Source organism: Ranitomeya imitator, chromosome 4, assembly GCF_032444005.1.
Source record: "Ranitomeya imitator isolate aRanImi1 chromosome 4, aRanImi1.pri, whole genome shotgun sequence".
NCBI lineage: Eukaryota > Metazoa > Chordata > Amphibia > Anura > Dendrobatidae > Ranitomeya > Ranitomeya imitator.
The window spans coordinates 365,021,866-365,041,747 of NC_091285.1; the positions used below are offsets into that span (position 1 = coordinate 365,021,866).

Below are 19,882 nucleotides of genomic sequence, written 5' to 3' on the forward strand. Positions count from 1 at the left end.
CGAACAACACCTTCTCAATCACTAAGTCCCCCCCCGAAAAATTATAACCACTATACTCACCTCCGATGCTGATGCCTTTCCAACGGTATTAACACTGACTCTCTCAAGGCTCATGTGGCATTATGTCACGCGATCCCTGCAGATAATCAGCGGACCCTTCATTGTCCTCCTCCTTCGCAAGTTACAGATATCCATAGGAAGTCAGAGCTGCAGCTGCGCTCTCACTAACTCTGGATGCTTGATTTGTCTGAAAGAGAGAACAGTGCAGAGGCCACTGATTGGCCGCAGGGATCGCATGACTATGTCATGTGAACTCCGGGAGAGCCAGTACCAACATAACTGGAACGGCGTCAGCACTGGACAGTATGCGTGTTTTTATTTTATTGGAGTAGGGGGTGGGGGTGGGAAACAGTGTTTGAAATGAGTTGTCCTAATAGTGGACAACCCCTTTAAAGTTTTCTGGAGCACCGGGTCTATACATTCAAGCAACATGATTGAATTCAGCGTGCAATTAGTGCAAGTATGACTCTTTCAGTAATATATCATGCTTTTGATCCAAGTGATTTGCCCTGAAGGGTTTAGATGAAGATTTTACAAAGCAAGTTACACATCATGATGTAACAAATCTTAACGTGACATTATATTGACATAACATATATTTGGCAAAGTTGGCTATATCTTTTACTTACTATTTTATTAAATATAATGTTAAAGACTTCTGTATTCATTCTGATGGTACAATGCAATCCATCTTTATGACGCCCTCCTAACAAGACCACATATATATTGAATAATTAATTTCAAAAATTATCCAAAAAGATAAAATTGCACTTACCTGGTGTAACTGCTACTCCATTTCCATTGATGACAGGTCTCTCCTCTTCCTCTTCTTCTGGGGGTTCAATTCCGGTCTTCTCCATGTTGCTTACAGATTTATTGCGCTTGCGTTTCCCCTCAACTCTTGGAATGCCACCAGGAAAAATATGGTCTGTTGCATTTAATAAGAGTGGAGCAGGTTCAGCTGGAGGCTTTGGAGTGCCGTAGTAATTTTCTGCGAATAAGCGTAACATTTTCAGTTTATTATAGTTTATTAAAGAAAATGTAAAATAATAATTTTACTGCCCATGTTGGAAAGCATCTATGTAAGACAACCTGTAAACAAGGGATCTAAATAGAAAAATACAGATTACAAGTAAAAGCTCTGGCGTGAAATTTGCAATCTAGCATCTGGTTGTGTTACTGTTCAGTGATTAACCATTGAGATAAAAAATGGTCAGCTGCTTCAGTTTTTGTTGTCTTTTCCACATGCATTGTTCATCCCTTGAAATTTCCATAGTTATTTAAGCCTTGCTTGCAACTTTCTGTGGTAGCCTACAACTAATCCCACCTAAAACTTAATATTTGCCATTCAGAAAGCTAAAAAAAACAGTATCTAAAAATTGCTCTAGTACACTACAATCTAAAAGATGTTGAATATTCAAATCATGCAAGTGGAGGCAATAGCATTTCAGTTTCATTTATAGATTCTTAACAATTATGACTGAAACAATCTTACAAATATTATGAAGTTGCAAAGTTTTAAAATGTACTTTCTTCAACCGTGACAGAAATCAAGTTCACTACGCTAATCCTGCATTATATACACGTGGACAAAATTGTTGGTACCATTACGATAAAGTAAGAATAATCCACAATTGTTATTGAAATTACTTGAAAATGCCAAAAACATATTTTAAAATGTAAATTTACTGAATATCAACTAATGAAAATCAAACTTTTTTCTATTGAACAAAAATTCAAAAACAAACTAATGACCTGGACAGAAATGATTGTACTCTAAATTTAATCTTTTGCAGCAGAACCTTTCAAGGCAATGGCTGTAAGAAAACTATTTCTGTAACTAACCCTCAATGAGACTTTTGCACTTTTCCACAGGTATTTTGTCCCATTTCTTGTGTGCAATTTTCTGGGTGTCTTAGGTGTTAAGAGAGCCGTCTCCAAACTGCACGTTTCAGCTCCTTCCAGAAAGGTTAAAAAGGATTTAGATCTGGGCTCATAGAAGGTCACTTCAGAATAGTCTAAAGCTTTGCTCTTAGCCATTCTTGGATGTCTTTAGCTGTATTTTGGGTCATTATCATATTGGAGGACCCATGACATGTGACTCAGACCAAGCTGACATTGGGCAGTACATTTTGCTCCAGATTGCCTCGATAATCTTCTGATTTCAGTGTACTCTGTACAGATTCAAAACATTCTGTGGCAGATGCAGCAAAGCAGCCATAACAAATAACCAAGCCTTGTCTATGTTTCACAGTAGGTAGGTTTTTTCTTTGTATGCTTTATTTTTGCACCTGTCAACATAGAGCTGCTGTAACGTGCCAAAAGTCTCCAGTTTTGTCTTATCTGTTGTGAGATAGCGTTTACTAAATGTATTGGGGGACACTCACTTAGCATGGGATTCAGTCACACAGGCACAGGTTTCCACTTAAACAGACTATCCGGTTTATTTTATGCAGCATAAGCCGGGTCATGCAAAGTTCATTATATACATTTTATATGACTTCAACTCACAGTCACTAAACATGCCGGACTTCTCACTTCGTCCAGTTACCATGGGTGACCGTCTGCCGAATAATTCATCAATGTCAATGGAACACAACAAGCACCAACAGTCTGTTCCACTGGCAGATACTTCTCTGCCGTTATGATAGCCCCCTTCCCGGGTGTTTCCTTTCTGGAGCTCCTGCTCCACACGCTGACCTCCTGTCAGTCCTTTCTCCTGGGGAGCTGCCTTACGTGGTTCACCAACTCGCCTGGCAGGCACACATCAGTCAGTTCCAGACCCACCGAAGGACAGTAGCTCCACAACGCAGAGCCTTCACAGACTCTGCACATTTGGCCTTTCCGTGCGCTCTTCAGGACGTCTGTCCCTACCTGGGACTGTCCAACACACAGGCCACTGAGTGTGCTGTTCAGGACATCCATCCCCACTTTGGACCATCCAACACACTGGCCTCTCAGTGTGATAATCAGGGATCCGATCCTACTCCCAAGATCTCCCAACACACAATTCTCTCAGATCCATGGCCTCTCAGTGCGCTATTCAGGGATCCGGTCCACATACAGGACCTCCCAACACACAAGCCATCCAGGATCTACACACTCTCCATCACAGAGACCATGTGACCAAACCCTGGTCACATTATGTAGTTGCAACCAATCCCATAGATGGGTGGTGTGTGTGGATAGCCAGACCCTCCCAGCTCTCCAGCTAACCCTGCAAACCTCCTTTTACAAACTATACAAACACTTGTGGGACTACAGGTCCCAGAACAACAACATTACTGGCTTACAGCGCAGACTCCCTCTGCGACACATACCGGCCATTTACAATCCTGCCTGTTACTGTTTCACCCTCATAATCACAGATAGGCCTCCATAAACATCCCGAGGAGCATCTACAACACCCCCTACCTGTAACAGGGGTCACTGCATCACACTGTCCAAAATACATTTTTCCAGCAAGTTTGTGGCTTGTCAATATGCATTTTGGCAAATTTCAGGCTTGCTTTTTTATGATTCGCTTTTAACAGTGGTTTAATCCTCGGTTGTCTTTCATTTAATCCACTTTAGCCAAGATAGCAATGGATAGTGAGATCTGATACTGGTGTACCTTGACCTTGAAGGGCAGCTTTAACCTCTTTGAAAGTTGTTTTGGGCTCGTTGGTTACCATTCTTATTATCCTCAATTTGCTATCAACTTTCCTTTTATGGCCACAATTCAATAGATCTTAAACTTCTGAATAATATTTGCAACTGTAGTAGCAGGAACAAGCTGTTAGAGATGGCCTTAAAGTCTTTATCTTTAACATGTTTATTTAAACTTTTCTTTCTAATCTCCTGAGACAACTCTCTCTTTAGCATTCTTTGGTCGATATTCAGTGTGGTACACCACCATGATTATATTCAGCAAAGGTTTCTAACAATCAAATATTGGCAGCAGCAAGGACAGAAATTAGTAGGATGTTTAGAACTCAACTTTTAATACAAATCATAAAAACCAGGGAATAAATCAAAATAAACAATACCACAGAAAAAAGTGCTCGATATTAGAGATGGGCAAACCCGAATAGTAAAGTTCAGCATCCAAACCAAACACCTATTGCTTCTCACCAGCTACTGGCGTCAGCTGATTGGCTCCCATCAGCCACTGCATGCTGCCGCTAATAGCAAGAGCAGACATGGTTGATTTGAGTAATCAGCTGGCCACTATTCTATAAATAAATTAAAAAAATGTCATGGGTTCCCCTATATTTTTGATAACCAACCATGCAGAACTGACAGCTGCAACTCTCAGTTGTCAGCTTTAGCAGGGTTGGTTAACAAGAATAGAGTGGTCACCACACAGATTTTTTAATTGGGATCCCCCTATTTTTGACAACCTGCCAAGTTAAAGCAGACAACTAGCGAGTGGCAACAGGCAGGTAAAGGTCCATGGATATTGGCCCCCACAGCCGCCCAGAAAAGGCACATCTATTATATGTGCCATTTCTGGCACTTTGCCCGGCTCTTCCCACTTGCCCTGTGGCGGTGGCAACTGGGGTTCATATTTGTGGGGTTGATGTCACCTTTGTATTGTCTAGTGACATCAAGCCCATGGCTTAGTAATGGTGAGGCGTCTACAAAGACTCCAATCCATTACTAATCCTATAGTTGTATTGTAAATAAACACAAAGCAAGTATAAAGTATTTTATGTGAAATAAAAATAGTGAGCTGATAATCTGTCTTCACTAAACATGGATTTTAACCAGTGAATGAAGAGTGACTGATCAGTCCAGTAGGAAAAAAAGGCATTTTTTCTGAAATGAGATATAGACAAAGCTTCTTATCTTCACTTGTATTACTGATTTAGGAAAAAAATACAAAACAAAATTTAAATGAAAGCTACTCTTTTTAGCTACCTTATACATTAACAATGATTAACACTAGAGATTAGCAGATTGCTTAGCGCAACCCTTGATTAGGTCAGTGCTCTCTGGCCATGGACAGTGGACAATAGCTGCATGTTTCCATCGTGTGTTTTACTTGACATCTTGGCACAACGTCATCTATGTGGTGAGCAGTGTACATGTCATGTCTCACCAGCTCAGGAAATCCAAAGCTGAGCCTGGTATCCTTGAGAATATGGAATTTCATGCAGCTACTATCTAAGGCCAGAGACCACAGACTTGGATATTGGACTTTGGTTGCACAAGAAGATAAGCTCATCTCCAATTACTACATGTGTGGCTTTTCTGACATTTTATTTTACATTTTCATAAATTACACATGTCACCAGCCCAACAGATTTACTACTATTTCAACGAGTAATTGGTGTAAAATACAGCAGAAATCTAGACCGGTTTTTACAACACGTAGCGCCAAAAGATGCTCAAGCTTTATTCATTTTTTCGTGTTACCAGGGAAAGTTTATTTTTCTCCCCAATCCACTCTAAGTCTTTTATATTTTCTTTAACATAGTAAACAATAATAATTCTTGGATGACAATGATAAAAAGATTATCATAAAGATATTTACTTTATCCTTTTTTTCACAGTATCATGGGAAATACCTGTACAAACCTGTTATGTTAATTATATTTATATAAAATTATGAGACACTGGAGTTATCTTGCAGTCGATGGGTTTGTTTTCTTCGTCACTCACTGATAGCTGGCATCTTGGGAAATTTGCTGTGGAAAATTAGCTCTGAGCCATTTTTGTTTTTTGTCTGCGAGATACTCATGAAACTACATTTGTAGCTGGAGTGCTTTGAAATCTATCCACAGCTCAGACAGATGGCACGTCTTGAGCAATTATACTTCACTCATGCTTTGCTAGCTGATCAATGTCTTTCAACTAAAGCCCTGGGAATCAAATTGGTAAGGTCAGAAACTGAGGGATAGCTTTTCATTCTCTCCATCAGTAAGTCTTCACAGCCAACTCCACCGACCAATGCTAAATGGTTTGAAAATCAGGTGCCATTGATTATATAGCTCAAATGTGAAATAGGTACACATTCTGTAGATTGACAGCACAATCACGGTTCCAGCAGACAGTTTAATGTGTTAAATACTAACTGATATTGTAGAAAATGTACCACCACAAGATAGGATTTTGCTTGCAATAATTTTTACTGCAGGCTTTGACAAGAAAATTTATTAACGCCGCTAAATGCAGAAGAAAACAAATCAGTACAGCAACAGATTAAATCTAATGTTTAGAATTAGAAAAAAAAAGACATTTTTTTTTCTTAAATCCCAAAACAGCTCAGCCAATGAAGGGTAGTAGGTGCATTATCAGACCTATTCCTGGGCAGAAGGAGCATTACCAGATATATTTTGAGGACACGAACAGTGGAATAAAATTGATTGCATTCTCTAATTTCAGGTTAGTTCATTAAAAAAAAGATTAAAAAAACGAAAAAAATAGAAATCACACAAACACCAAAATCAAGCATGTGCTGTAACAATTTATGTAAAACTATTGTCGACGTCAAAATTATAGAAATCTAAATTATGGAAAATTAGTCAAAGTCAACTGAAATTAGGAGACTATTGTAAGTAGGGAAAAAAAAACAAATATAGGACCTCACTCTTCCATATAAAAGAGTCTTGTACAGTACAGTCTTCAAGACTTCTCTCGTGCTGCACCAGCTCTCTGGAATGCACTTCCCCAGATGATCAGACTGATACCTAGCCCCGACCTATTCAAGCGCGCTTTAAAAACACATCTCTTCAAACAAGCCTACTAAATCAACTACTCTGTAAACTAACTTTGTCCTGTTCCCTCCTTCCAAATATTATCTGCATGTGAATCTGCACCCTACTATTCATCTGTCTCCACACCCTCCATGCACATGATAACTGCACTTGATACTTGACTATTGCACTTAAACACACGGGTTGATGACAGGATCATGCAGCTTTATATGAAAATCTCTATTTATTATAATTGCCAGACCTGAAATAACAAGCACTTTTCACCTATTGTGTCCCCCCATTTCCTTGTAGATTGTAAGCTTGCAAGCAGGGACCTCACCCCTAATGTCACTGTTTAAATTGTCTTAACTTGTACTGAATTTATTGTCTGTACATGTCCCCGCTTAATTGTAAAGTGCTGCGGAATTTGCTGGCGCTATATAAATAAAAATTATTATTATTATTATTACACAGAAATAAATAAAGCCACACTCAACCTACGTCAGAGAGTAGGGTTGAGCGAAACGGGTCGGCCATTTTCAGAAGTCGCCGACTTTTGGCAAAGTCGGGTTTCATGAAACCCGACCCCTGTGTGGGGTCGGCCATGAAGTCGGCGATCTTCTGAATCTGGTATCGGAATTCCGATCCCGAGTTCCGATATGTTTGCAATATCGGAAATCGGTATCGGAATCCATATTTAAGTGTAAAATAAAGAATAAAAATAAAAAATATCGCTATACTCACCCTCTGACGCGCCCTGGTACTAACCGGCAGCCTTTCTTCCTGCGAATCAGCGCTTGCAGGACCTTGCGGTGACGTCGCGGTGACGTCACGGCTTGTGATTGGTTGCGCGACCGCCCATGTGACCGCTCGCGTGACCAATCACAAGCCGCGACATCACCGCAAGGTCCTGCAAGCGCTGATTTTTAGGAAGGAAGGCTGCCGGAAAGAAGCAGGGCGCGTCTGAGGGTGAGTATATACCTAATAGGAACATTTGCCTTGGGGTCTTTCCAGCTTGCCGAACTCCTTGCCCAGCCGATTTCAGGCAGATACATATAAAATATTTGCTACATATATAGATGTAGAATAAAAGTAAAACTTTACCTGTTTAAGACTTCTGCTTTAAAACTGAAGATCTCAATTAATGCAGCCTAAAAGGGACCGGATCGGATTTTCCGTATTATTTGACAGTCATTGAAAAGTCTATCTTCCTTCTAAGGTTGCAGCTTATTGGTGACCTGGAGTCACCTCTGGTTCCAAGTAAAAAACTTGAGCGTTAACATAACTCAGACCGTACATTGTTTCCCGAAGGGAGAGATTGGTGGAATCAACCTTGCAAAAATTGAAAAAAAAAATCCAACCATAGGGACAAAAAAGGTAAGTGAATCTGCCGCAGACATTACTTTTTTTTTTTTAAAGAGATATTCCCAATTATTATACAATGATGTAAATTTGCCCAGTTATGGGGTCAATTCTCCATCATTTTTACTGTCAAAGTGGCACTGCTGTACAGGGAGCTGCTCCGTTCACATATATAGGGCTGTGTTGCACTTCCCTACACTGCAGATAGATGGCAGTGCAGCTGTGGAGGGGAAAAAATGCTGATGCCCTTGTTCTTTTGCAAGGTCCTGACAATCAGACCCCTTCTGATCAGTAAGTAAAATACCATTTTGTTTAATGTGTGGGTTCTCCTTTAGGCTGGAGTCACACACAAGTATTTAAAAAAATCGGTCCGTTTTACACAGACAACAATCGCAGAAATGTTCCCTTAACAGTGATGCATTTGTCTTCCATGTGCAGTGCGAGGATGCGATTTTCTCGCATGTAAGCATCCGTGTGAAATCCGTATGACATCCATATGGCGACACTTTCTTGCCGGCTTGCAAAATGGACATATAATGGGTCCATGGGCTCAAATATTTGTGAAAACATATATATATATATCTAATATACAGTGGGGCAAAAAAGTATTTAGTCAGTCAGCAATAGTGCAAGTTCCACCACTTAAAAAGATGAGAGGCGTCTGTAATTTACATCATAGGTAGACCTCAACTATGGGAGACAAACTGAGAAAAAAAAATCCAGAAAATCACATTGTCTGTTTTTTTAACATTTTATTTGCATATTATGGTGGAAAATAAGTATTTGGTCAGAAACAAACAATCAAGATTTCTGGCTCTCACAGACCTGTAACTTCGTCTTTAAGAGTCTTCTCTTTCCTCCACTCATTACCTGTAGTAATGGCACCTGTTTAAACTTGTTATCAGTATAAAAAGACACCTGTGCACACCCTCAAACAGTCTGACTCCAAACTCCACTATGGTGAAGACCAAAGAGCTGTCAAAGGACACGAGAAACAAAATTGTAGCCCTGCACCTGGCTGGGAAGACTGAATCTGCAATACCCAACCGGCTTGGAGTGAAGAAATCAACAGTGGGAGCAATAATTAGAAAATGGAAGACATACAAGACCACTGATAATCTCCCTCGATCTGGGGCTCCACGCAAAATCCCACCCTGTGGGGTCAGAATGATCACAAGAACAGTGAGCAAAAATCCCAGAACCACGCGGGGGGACCTAGTGAATGAACTGCAGAGAGCTGGGACCAATGTAACAAGGCCTACCATAAGTAACACACTACGCCACCATGGACTCAGATCCTGCAGTGCCAGACGTGTCCCACTGCTTAAGCCAGTACATGTCCGGGCCTGTCTGAAGTTTGCTAGAGAGCATTTGGATGATCCAGAGGAGTTTTGGGAGAATGTCCTATGGTCTGATGAAACCAAACTGGAACTGTTTGGTAGAAACACAACTTGTCGTGTTTGGAGGAAAAAGAATACTGAGTTGCATCCATCAAACACCATACCTACTGTAAAGCATGGTGGTGGAAACATCATGCTTTGGGGCTGTTTCTCTGCAAAGGGGCCAGGACGACTGATCCGGGTACATGAAAGAATGAATGGGGCCATGTATCGTGAGATTTTGAGTGCAAACCTCCTTCCATCAGCAAGGGCATTGAAGATGAAACGTGGCTGGGTCTTTCAACATGACAATGATCCAAAGCACACCGCCAGGGCAACGAAGGAGTGGCTTCGTAAGAAGCATTTCAAGGTCCTGGAGTGGCCTAGCCAGTCTCCAGATCTCAACCCTATAGAAAACCTTTGGAGGGAGTTGAAAGTCCGTGTTGCCAAGCGAAAAGCCAAAAACATCACTGCTCTAGAGGAGATCTGCATGGAGGAATGGGCCAACATACCAACAACAGTGTGTGGCAACCTTGTGAAGACTTACAGAAAACGTTTGACCTCTGTCATTGCCAACAAAGGATATATTACAAAGTATTGAGATGAAATTTTGTTTCTGACCAAATACTTATTTTCCACCATAATATGCAAATAAAATGTTAAAAAAACAGACAAAGTGATTTTCTGGATTTTTTTTTCTCAGTTTGTCTCCCATAGTTGAGGTCTACCTATGATGTAAATTACAGACGCCTCTCATCTTTTTAAGTGGGGGAACTTGCACTATTGCTGACTGACTAAATACTTTTTTGCCCCACTGTATAAAGCTGAATGTGTGTATGTGTGTGTGTATGTGTGTATGTCCGGGATTGGCATCTGCACCGTCGCCGCTACAGCCACAAAATTTTGCACAGTCACACGTCTGGACCCCGAGAGCGTCATAGGCTATGTTGTGAGGCGAAATTTTAACCCCGCGCTTTCCAATTCAGCAAACAATTTTGCCCCCATCTACATAAAGGGGAAAAAGTGAAAGGAAAAGTGTTGGAGGCGTCGCAGCTACAGCCACAAAATTTTGCACAGTCACACGTCTGGACCCTGAGAGTGTCATAGGCTATGTTGTGAGGTGAAATTTTAACCCCGCGCTTTCCAATTCACCAAACAATTTTGCCCCTATCTACATAATGGGGAAAAAGTGAAAGGAAAAGTGTTGGAGGCAAATTGACAGCTGCCAGATGTGAACAAGGGGGACTTAAAGAGTGAGAGCGATGGCGCCAAAGAGTATATACCGTACAGTTGCTAAGGTGGGGCCCCGACATGGGATACTCACCACACACGGGGATATGAACACACACCCAAAATGCACCACACACTACCATGTGCTTGAAAACATATACCACCCTCAGCACACATTTCACCACACATACACCAACCTCGCCATATAAAAGTCAAAACACAAAAATCGCCGCTCAAAACTCGCCACGTGCAAAACTCGCCACATACAAAACTAGGCTCACGCTAAACTCGCCACACGTGCAAAACTCACCTCATGGAAAACTCGCCACACGCAAAACTTGCACACGTGGAAAACTTGCCACATGCACAACAAATATTTGCAACACATGTAAAAGTTGCCTCACACAAAACTTGCACATACTCAAAACGCACCACACATAAAACTCGCCACGCGCAAAACTCGCCATGCGCAAAACTTGCTGCACACAACTTGCTACACTTACCTGTCACATGCAATTCAACACACAAAAAGTTGCTACACGCATGTCGCCACACAAAACTCATCTCACAAAATTCACTACATGCATATAGCCACATGCAACTCAACACACACAACTTGACACATGAAACTCGCCCTAAAACACACACAAGTCTGGTATTATTCTTCAAAAATAAAAATCTGATTAATAAGCAGACAAACTACAAGAGCAACAAATGTACCATATAGGAAATACGGCAGCTGTCAGTCACATGACCTGTCTATTATGTGTATGTGTGAGCTAATATATACTGCCAGGGGGGAGGGCTTCCTGTTGACTGGGGATTTATCAGGCTGCCAATTTAGCTTACAAATACTGAGGTAAAAATACTGACCAAATAACGTGTGAACGCGGTATAGGTATATAGAGGAGGAGATGACATACAGCAGCTATATACTATATACAGTGGAGATGACACACAGGTATATACTATATATACAGGAGATGACATACAGGTATATACTATATATAGGAGGAGATGACATACAGGTATATAGTATATACAGAAGAGATGACATAAAGGTATATATATATATATATACAGGAGGAGATGACACACAGCAGGTATATACTATTTACAGGGGAGATGACATACAGGTATATACTATATACAAGAGAAGACATAGGTGTATTCTATATATAAGGGAGATGACAAACATATATATACTGAGGTGAAAATGAGAGGTGTGAGGTGAAAATGAAAAGGTGTGAGTGCAAAATGAGAGGAGTGAGGAAAATAGTGAAGTGATCGGAAAATGACAGATGTGAGGTCGAAATGACAAGTGTTAGAGGGAAATGAGAGGTGTGAGGGGGAAAATAAGAGGTGTAAGGGAGAAAATGAGAGGTGTAAGGGAGAAAATGAGAGGCATGATGGGAAAATAAGAGACGCGAGGTGCTATAACTAACCACTGATATTTACTATGCCCAGGCAACGCCGGGCTCTTCAGCTAGTATATATATATATATATATATATATATATATATATATATATATATATACAGTACAGGCCAAAAGTTTGGACACACCTTCTCATTTAAAGATTTTTCTGTATTTTCATGACTATGAAAATTGTACATTCACACTAAAGGCATCAAAACTATGAATTAACACATGTGGAATTATATAGTTAACAAAAAAGTGTGAAACAACTGAAATTATGTCTTATATTCTAGGTTCTTCAAAGTAGCCACCTTTTGCTTTGATGACTGCTTTGCACAATCTTGGCATTCTCTTGATGAGCTTCAAGAGGTTGTCACCGGGAATGGTCTCCTTCTTGGTCATATAGCCCTTACACAGCCTGGAGGTGTGTTTGGGGTTATTGTCCTGTTGAAAAATAAATGATGGTCCAACTAAACGCAAACCAGATAGAATAGCATGTCATTGCAAGATGCTGTGGTAGCCAGGTTGGTTCAGTATGCCATCAATTTTGAATAAATCCCCCACAGTGCCACCAGCAAAGCACCCCCACACCATCACACCTCCTCCTCCATGCTTCACGGTGATAATCAGGCATGAAGAGAAAGCACAGATTTCTACTGGTCTAATGTCCATTCCTTGTGTTCTTTAGCCCAAACAAGTCTCTCCTGCTTGTTGCCTGTCCTTAACAGTGGTTTCCTAGCAGCTTTTTTACCATGAAGGCCTGCTGCACAAAGTCTCCTCTTAAAAGTTGTTGTAGAGAAGTGTCTGCTGCTAGAACTCAGTGTGGCATTGACCTGGTCTCTAATCTGAGCTGCTGTTAACCTGCGATTTCTGAGGCTGGTGACTCGGATAAACTTATCCTCAGAAGCAGAGGTGACTCTTGGTCTTCCTTTCCTGGGGCGGTCCTCATGTGAGCCAGTTTCTTTGTAGCGCTTGATGGTTTTTGCCACTGCACTTGGAGACACTTTCAAAGTTTTCCCAATTTTTCGGACTGACTGACCTTAATTTCTTAAAGTAATGATGGCCACTCATTTTTCTTTACTTACCGGCTTTTTTCTTGCCATAATACAAATTTTAACAGTCTATACAGTAGGACTATCAGCGGTGTATCGATCAGACTTCTGCACAACACAACTGATGGTCTCAACGCCATTTATAAGGCAAGAAATCCCACTTATTAAACCTGACAGGGCACACCTGTGAAGTGAAAACCATTCCCGGTGACTACCGCTTGAAGCTCATCAAGAGAATGTCAAGAGTGTGCAAAGCAGTCAAACAAAGCAAAAGGTGGCTACTCTGAAGAACCTAGAATATAAGACATAATTTCAGTTGTTTCACACTTTGTTAAGTATATAATTCCACATGTGTTAATTCATAGTTTTGATGCCTTCAGTGTGAATGTACAATTTTCATAGGCATGAAAATACAGAAAAATCTTTAAATGGGAAGGTGTGTCCAAGCTTTTGGTCTGTACTGTGTATATATATGTCATTGAGACACATGCTTATCTGTGTTCATCATCTTAATAAATACATTTACATTTGACCAGCTTGATTTTCCTGATATTGCCTGCGCCCCCGACAACCAATGTGCGAAAATTTCACATGGGCCACCTAGTATGTTTGAATTGTTTTATTTTTTTTTACAAAATTTCAGAGTTTTTTCGCCACTTGAGTAAAAAAATATATACAAACTTGGTAATCCAATTGTACTGATTTAGAAAATCATAATTTAGAGTAACTTTTACCACAAAATGTATACCTTAAAAATAAGAAAAAGCAAAATTGTATTTTTTCCACAAGTTCATCGCACTTGGAATTTTGTTCCTGTTTTTTCAGTACACTGAATGGTAAACTGGGTGGATTCATGTAAAACTACAACTCATTTTGCAAAAAAGAAGCTATCATACAGCTATGTGGCAGGAAAAATAAAAAGATGGTTAAGATTCTTGGAAGAAGGGGAGGAAAAAAAAGTGCAAAAATGAAAATTGTATCTGAAAAAATCGACTGTAGTGAAAGGTCATTATTATTTCTGTTGGAAAATAAATACTTCATCTTTTACATGTGTGGCACCCCAGGAGTCTGGTTCCCACAGTGGCATTGCCTCCCTCATAGGGGGTGATGCCATGACTGGAAGCAAGAAGGGATTCCTTTAGCAGGTACACTGGCATACAACACCTTTCCTGACCTCAGACCAGAAGGGGGAGCTCTGAACCCATTTCAGGGTAGCTTTCTTATAAGTTCTGGCCTGGAGGCGGGGTTTGTGAGTTCAGTGTGAGACAGTGAAGGGAGAGGAAGCATGTGAAGAGAACCTGGGAGTTGAGCTGCAATTGAGCTCACCCCAGGATTAAGCACAACATAGTGGACACTGGAGTCCGGTGGTTGTGTTGGAACTACAGGCCCCGCAGTCAAATCCAGAGGACAGGAGATTGCAGGTCTCCTGGCCACAACTGACACCCAAAGGCATAACTGCATAACAGAGCCCAGAGTCACCATGAGGGAGTGACACCTGGAAAAGGCTCAAGCTGCCTGCCATGCGGGTAGCGTTTCACTAAGTGGACAGAGAGAGACTTGAGAACTACAAGCATCAGGAACCGAGAGATGAGCGCAGTAGGGAGGCTTCCAACCCCACCTGACTAGGGGACTTCTGAACTGCTTCCAGGCTGCTTGCATCTCTAATACCACCTGTTACCTGTGTTCTGGACTGCACCTACAATTAAAGGTAAAGAAATTACAGTCCCTGTGTCCTCCAATTATTCTTGCACCCCAATGTCCACAACCCCTCATAGATTGATATGGTAGCCCTGGGGCCCTGCTCCACCTGTGGGGAGTCAAACCATCTCGGCTGCAACACCACCGGCCCCAGCGGTCCCCTTAAGCAGTGTTGGCCATCTCTAGCCAAACACCACAGGCGGCGTCACGAATAATCCCCTACAAACATTTCCTTCATCCCTTTTATTGCGCGCCCGAGGCCACGGTCCGGGTCACTGCTGCTGCGACCACCCCTTTAAGAGCCATCTGACCCGGTTCCGAGTACCCCACAGCTCTAGCTGGCATTGCACATGCGCCGCCTTGTATTAATGACAAGAGTGGTGAAGATGAACAACAAGTTTTCCAGTATCTACTTGAGTTATTACAAAAAAAAATTAGTTCAACCAAGTTAGGCAATAGTTTTCCTGTAGAATGAATCCACATTAGCACCGCTACTCTCTTCTAAAAGCTAATAAGAGTGGTAACTTGGCCGCTTGTCCAGTAGAGCTGTAACCTGAAGAGGCACAAGGCACATGGACAACATCAATGTAGTTTTTTATTATGACCATGAACCTGAAATCCAGATGGTTGCATATGCTTTATCGCCAGCTATAGCAATCATTGGTCAGATGTGGGCAGTATTTTGTAGAACCATAAGAGGATTCTTTGAATATCCTTTGATGATCGCTAAAAGAGCATCAAATCTAAAGGTACCATTCAGTATGGAGACATTTTAAAGTAACAGATACAAAATTAAATCAGGGTTCAGTTTAAACTGTTAATTTCAAAGTGGCGACTGTAATATATACCAATATGCCCTATCCACTATTTTTATTAACCCTATGGATTCCAAACAATTTTAAGGGAAATATAAAGTTATTTATATCATTATCTGTTCTTGTAACAAAGTAGACATCTCAACAATAAAAGAAACGAGTTGAGAATCCTATCTCAACAATGTTTCTGGCACATGTGGACCAGCTTAAAGGGACCACTTACCTCTGAGGCTTCATATTTATTCCAACATCACCTCTGTAGGCTTTCTGTTCAGAAAGGATTTTTCAGAATATTACAAGATATGACTGCTGTAAATGAGTATGATATTCAAAACTAGATGGAGTTTTGAGATTTGTTAAACAATTTCCCCATTTGACATACATTAGAAACTACTGCTTACTGTTTTACTTGGTTAAAGTATTGATCTATCTATCTATCTATCTATCTATCTATCTATCTATCTATCTATTGTGAGGTGCCAAGGGGAGAAGTACTAGAAAACAGATATGTTTCTCCCCGTTTCATTTCATATGTATCACGGTATTGATTGTGAAGCTGTTTGTTTCTCTGTAATCCGGTCCTGGTTTCTTTAGTGATCAGCCTGAAAGCTCTGGTGCTTCCCTTCCACACATACGATCCAGCTTTTGCTTCAGCTGATATAATCAAGGAACTGCTGGGATCTCAGTCTCTCATCTGCTGGTCTGGGAAGCTGACACAGTAAGGTTGCACAAACTTCTTTCTTGTTGTGTAGGTTTATTTTGCAGTTAGTATCTTGTTGTTAGTTAGTGGCCAGACGGCCTTAGACATTTTATTTCATGTTTGGCACGTGTAACATTGTACGGCAAATGTGTACAATAAATACACCTGACACATACCTGTGTGGAACTCGCTAGCCTGCTATTGTTCGTTGGGACTCCATAGCCACCTGCTTGGGCCAAAGCAGAGATCCCTGATGAGCTATATTCCCACAAATGGTTTTGAGAATGCGGGCATAGTGGCTGTTGGACTGTGACTGCAGATAAAGTGCTCTGTGTATGTCCTGGCTGAAAGCTCATGCGCTTTTGAAGAGCCAAGAGTCCAGTAATATGGAGGAACTAGTGAAACAGATATTGCAGGCAAATGTGCAACAACAGCAGACCAATACTTACTTCCAGCAAGCCCTGGACCAGCAAAACCAGATTCAGCAAGAGCAGTTGAATGCAATAAAGCAGGCTTTGATTCGGCAGCCCCGAGATGAGAGGGATCATGCACAAAGTGTTGCTGGTGCACGGAAAGCCGTACAAAAAACCCTGCTTAAAATGACTGCTGACGATGATGTAGAAGCGTATCTCACCGTATTTGAACGTATTGCAGAACGTGAGCATTTACCGGTGGACACGTGGACTGAAGTGGTTGCGCCATTTCTGAGTGGAGATCCACAAAAGGCCTATTACGATTTAAGTGGAGTGGATGCTATGGACTATACCAAATTAAAAAGCGAAATCCTGGCAAGGCTGGGAGTAAACACATATGTACGAGCTCAGAGGGTACATTTATGGACTTTTGTGGAAGATCAGCCAGCCCGCTCACAAATGCATGATCTTATCCATCTAGTAAAAAAATGGCTGCAACCAGAGATTTTGACATCTGCAGAGATGGTGGAACGTGTTGTTCTAGACAAGTACCTGCGGTCCTTGCCCCCTAAGTTACAGAGGTGGGTTGGACAAGGTGACCCATATACAGCCGACGAGTTGGTGAATATGGTCGAACGCTAAAATGCTTCCGAAAGCCTACTCCAAGGGACGTTATCACCTCGCTGGGCTCCCAAGAAATCGCCAGAAAATACTGCGAGACCTACTTCATCTTCAAAAGAAGAGAACGTTGCAATAAAGGGTAGCAGACCCACAAAGAACTATGGAGGCGGTACAGTCTCACAGCAATTCAGCAGACCCTATCAGGCGTCTCTGGTGAGGAAGCAAGGACCTATACAATGTTGGCGATGTCGCGGGCTTGGCCATGTAGCAGCTAACTGCCCAATGACTACAGAGCCAATGGACTGTAACGCTATGAGACGCCTTTCGTTATATGTACAGTCAGTCTGTGTTGCAGAGGTCCTCACAGGAAATGAACGACACGTGTGTTGCCTCGAGGTCGACGGCCATAGTGTGAATGCCGTCTTGGATTCCGGCAGTCAAGTAACTCTGGTACATGCCAGTTTGGTGGACCCTAGAGCCCTAACGAACTCAACCCTGGGCATTAGTTGCATCCATGGCGATATAAAAAACTACCCCACTGCCTGGGTCACCCTTGCCACGCCAGTAGGAACCAAAAGACATCAAGCGGCAGTCCTAAAGTCTATGGGACATGATGTAATATTGGGGAGAGACTTTCGCTTATTTTGGGACTTGTGGAACCTTAAAAATGGCATGAGCACTCTAGTTGAGGAGGGTGCCGTGGGGCTAACCCCTGAGCTATTGCAGCAAGAGGGGGGGGAGACCATCTCAGAGGTAACTCCAGAATCTGTAGACTCACCTCTGGCTGCATATGCAGGCGACGCAAGTGAACTAGAGGAGGCTATAGAAATGCCAGGTCTTGAGGTGGCCCGTGGTAAGTTCGGGACCGCTCAACACCAGGACCCTACTCTGGCAAGGTCATGGGAAAATGTAAAGGTCTCTGAGGGAAGACCATTGTACCCAGGGGCTCAAAATGAGTTCCCACACCTAGCTGTGCAACAGGGTATGCTGTATCATATAGACAAAGTGCGGGGGGTGGCGGTAGAGCAACTAGTGGTGCCCAAGTCCTTTCGCGAGGTAGTTTTGGAACTGGCACATAAACATCCCTTGGGGGGACACCTGGCCGGAGAAAAAACAAAACACCGTATTCTGCAGCGTTTCTTTTGGCCGGGTCTAGGGGGGGACGTGACCCGGTATTGTCAGTCCTGTCCTACGTGTCAATTGACCACACCTATGCCACATTTTAGAAGCCCCCTTGTGCCCTTACCAATAATAGAGGTGCCCTTCGAGAGGATAGCAATGGATATAGTGGGTCCATTGGTTAAATCTGCCAGGGGACATCAGTACATTTTGGTAGTACTAGATTATGCCACTCGTTACCCTGAAGCAGTGCCTCTGCGGAATGCCAATGCGAAAGCAATTTCAAAGGAGCTTGTTAATATGCTTTCTCGCACCGGCATTCCGAAAGAAATACTAACAGATCAGGGAACCCCCTTTATGTCTCGAATACTTAAGGACTTGTGTAAGCTACTAAAAATCTCCCACTTGCGTACTTCAGTATATCACCCTCAGACTGACGGGTTGGTGGAACGATTTAATAAAACCCTGAAGGGAATGTTGAAAAGGGTGGTAGATAAGGACGGGAGGGATTGGGATGCTCTCCTACCATATCTCCTGTTCGCTATACGGGAAGTACCCCAATCCTCCACAGGCTTTTCGCCTTTTGAGTTAGTTTACGGGCGATGTCCTAGAGGCCTGTTAGATATTGCTAAAGAGACTTGGGAACAAGAGGTGACTCCTTATCGCAGTGTAATTGAACACGTAATGCTTATGCAAGATAGAATTGAGGCGGTCATGCCAATAGTTAAAGAATGTTTAGAACGTGCGCAACAGGCCCAAAGCACGGTATATAACCGAGCGGCTAAAACACGAGTCTTTCAACCCGGAGACAGGGTGTTAGTATTAGTACCCACTGTAGAAAATAAATTTCTTGCGAAGTGGCAGGGCCCATACGAGGTGTTGGAGAGAATAGGTGAAGTGAATTATAAGATATATCAACCAGACAAGAGGAAAACCGAACAAATCTACCACATAAACTTGCTTAAGGCCTGGCGGGATAGGGAGAGTCTAATGACAAAAGCCACCCTTAATGATGGACCTCGTAGGGCACCCCCATCTGTGGTAAATGACCCCCAGGTAGCATTGCCAGAGGTGGGTATTGCAGAGACACTATCCGAAAGTCAAAAACGAGAGACTAAGGAATTTATACAGAAAAACGCAGATGTTTTTTCAGAGCTTCCTGGTCGTACTAACTTAATTAAACACGACATTGTTACTGATCCACAGGTCCGTGTACGACTAAAACCATATCGAATTCCGGAGGCTCGGAGACAAGCCATTGCCCAGGAAGTCGAGAAAATGTTAGAACTTGGAGTCATTGAAGAGTCCCGGAGTGATTGGGCTAGCCCAATCGT

General features: G+C 42.0%; 1 protein-coding gene across 4 annotated transcripts in view; it reads right to left on the reverse strand.

The window, feature by feature from the left end:
• The window catches only part of MAGI2 (membrane associated guanylate kinase, WW and PDZ domain containing 2), a 1,646,639-nt gene that overhangs the window by 646,471 nt on the left and 980,286 nt on the right, over window positions 1–19,882 (reverse strand). For all 4 annotated transcript variants that reach the window (XM_069765141.1, XM_069765140.1, XM_069765143.1 and 1 more), the window contains one exon: window positions 836–1,051. In XM_069765141.1, the coding sequence (XP_069621242.1) occupies window positions 836–1,051 (216 nt within the window). The remainder of the gene's footprint in view (window positions 1–835; window positions 1,052–19,882) is intronic.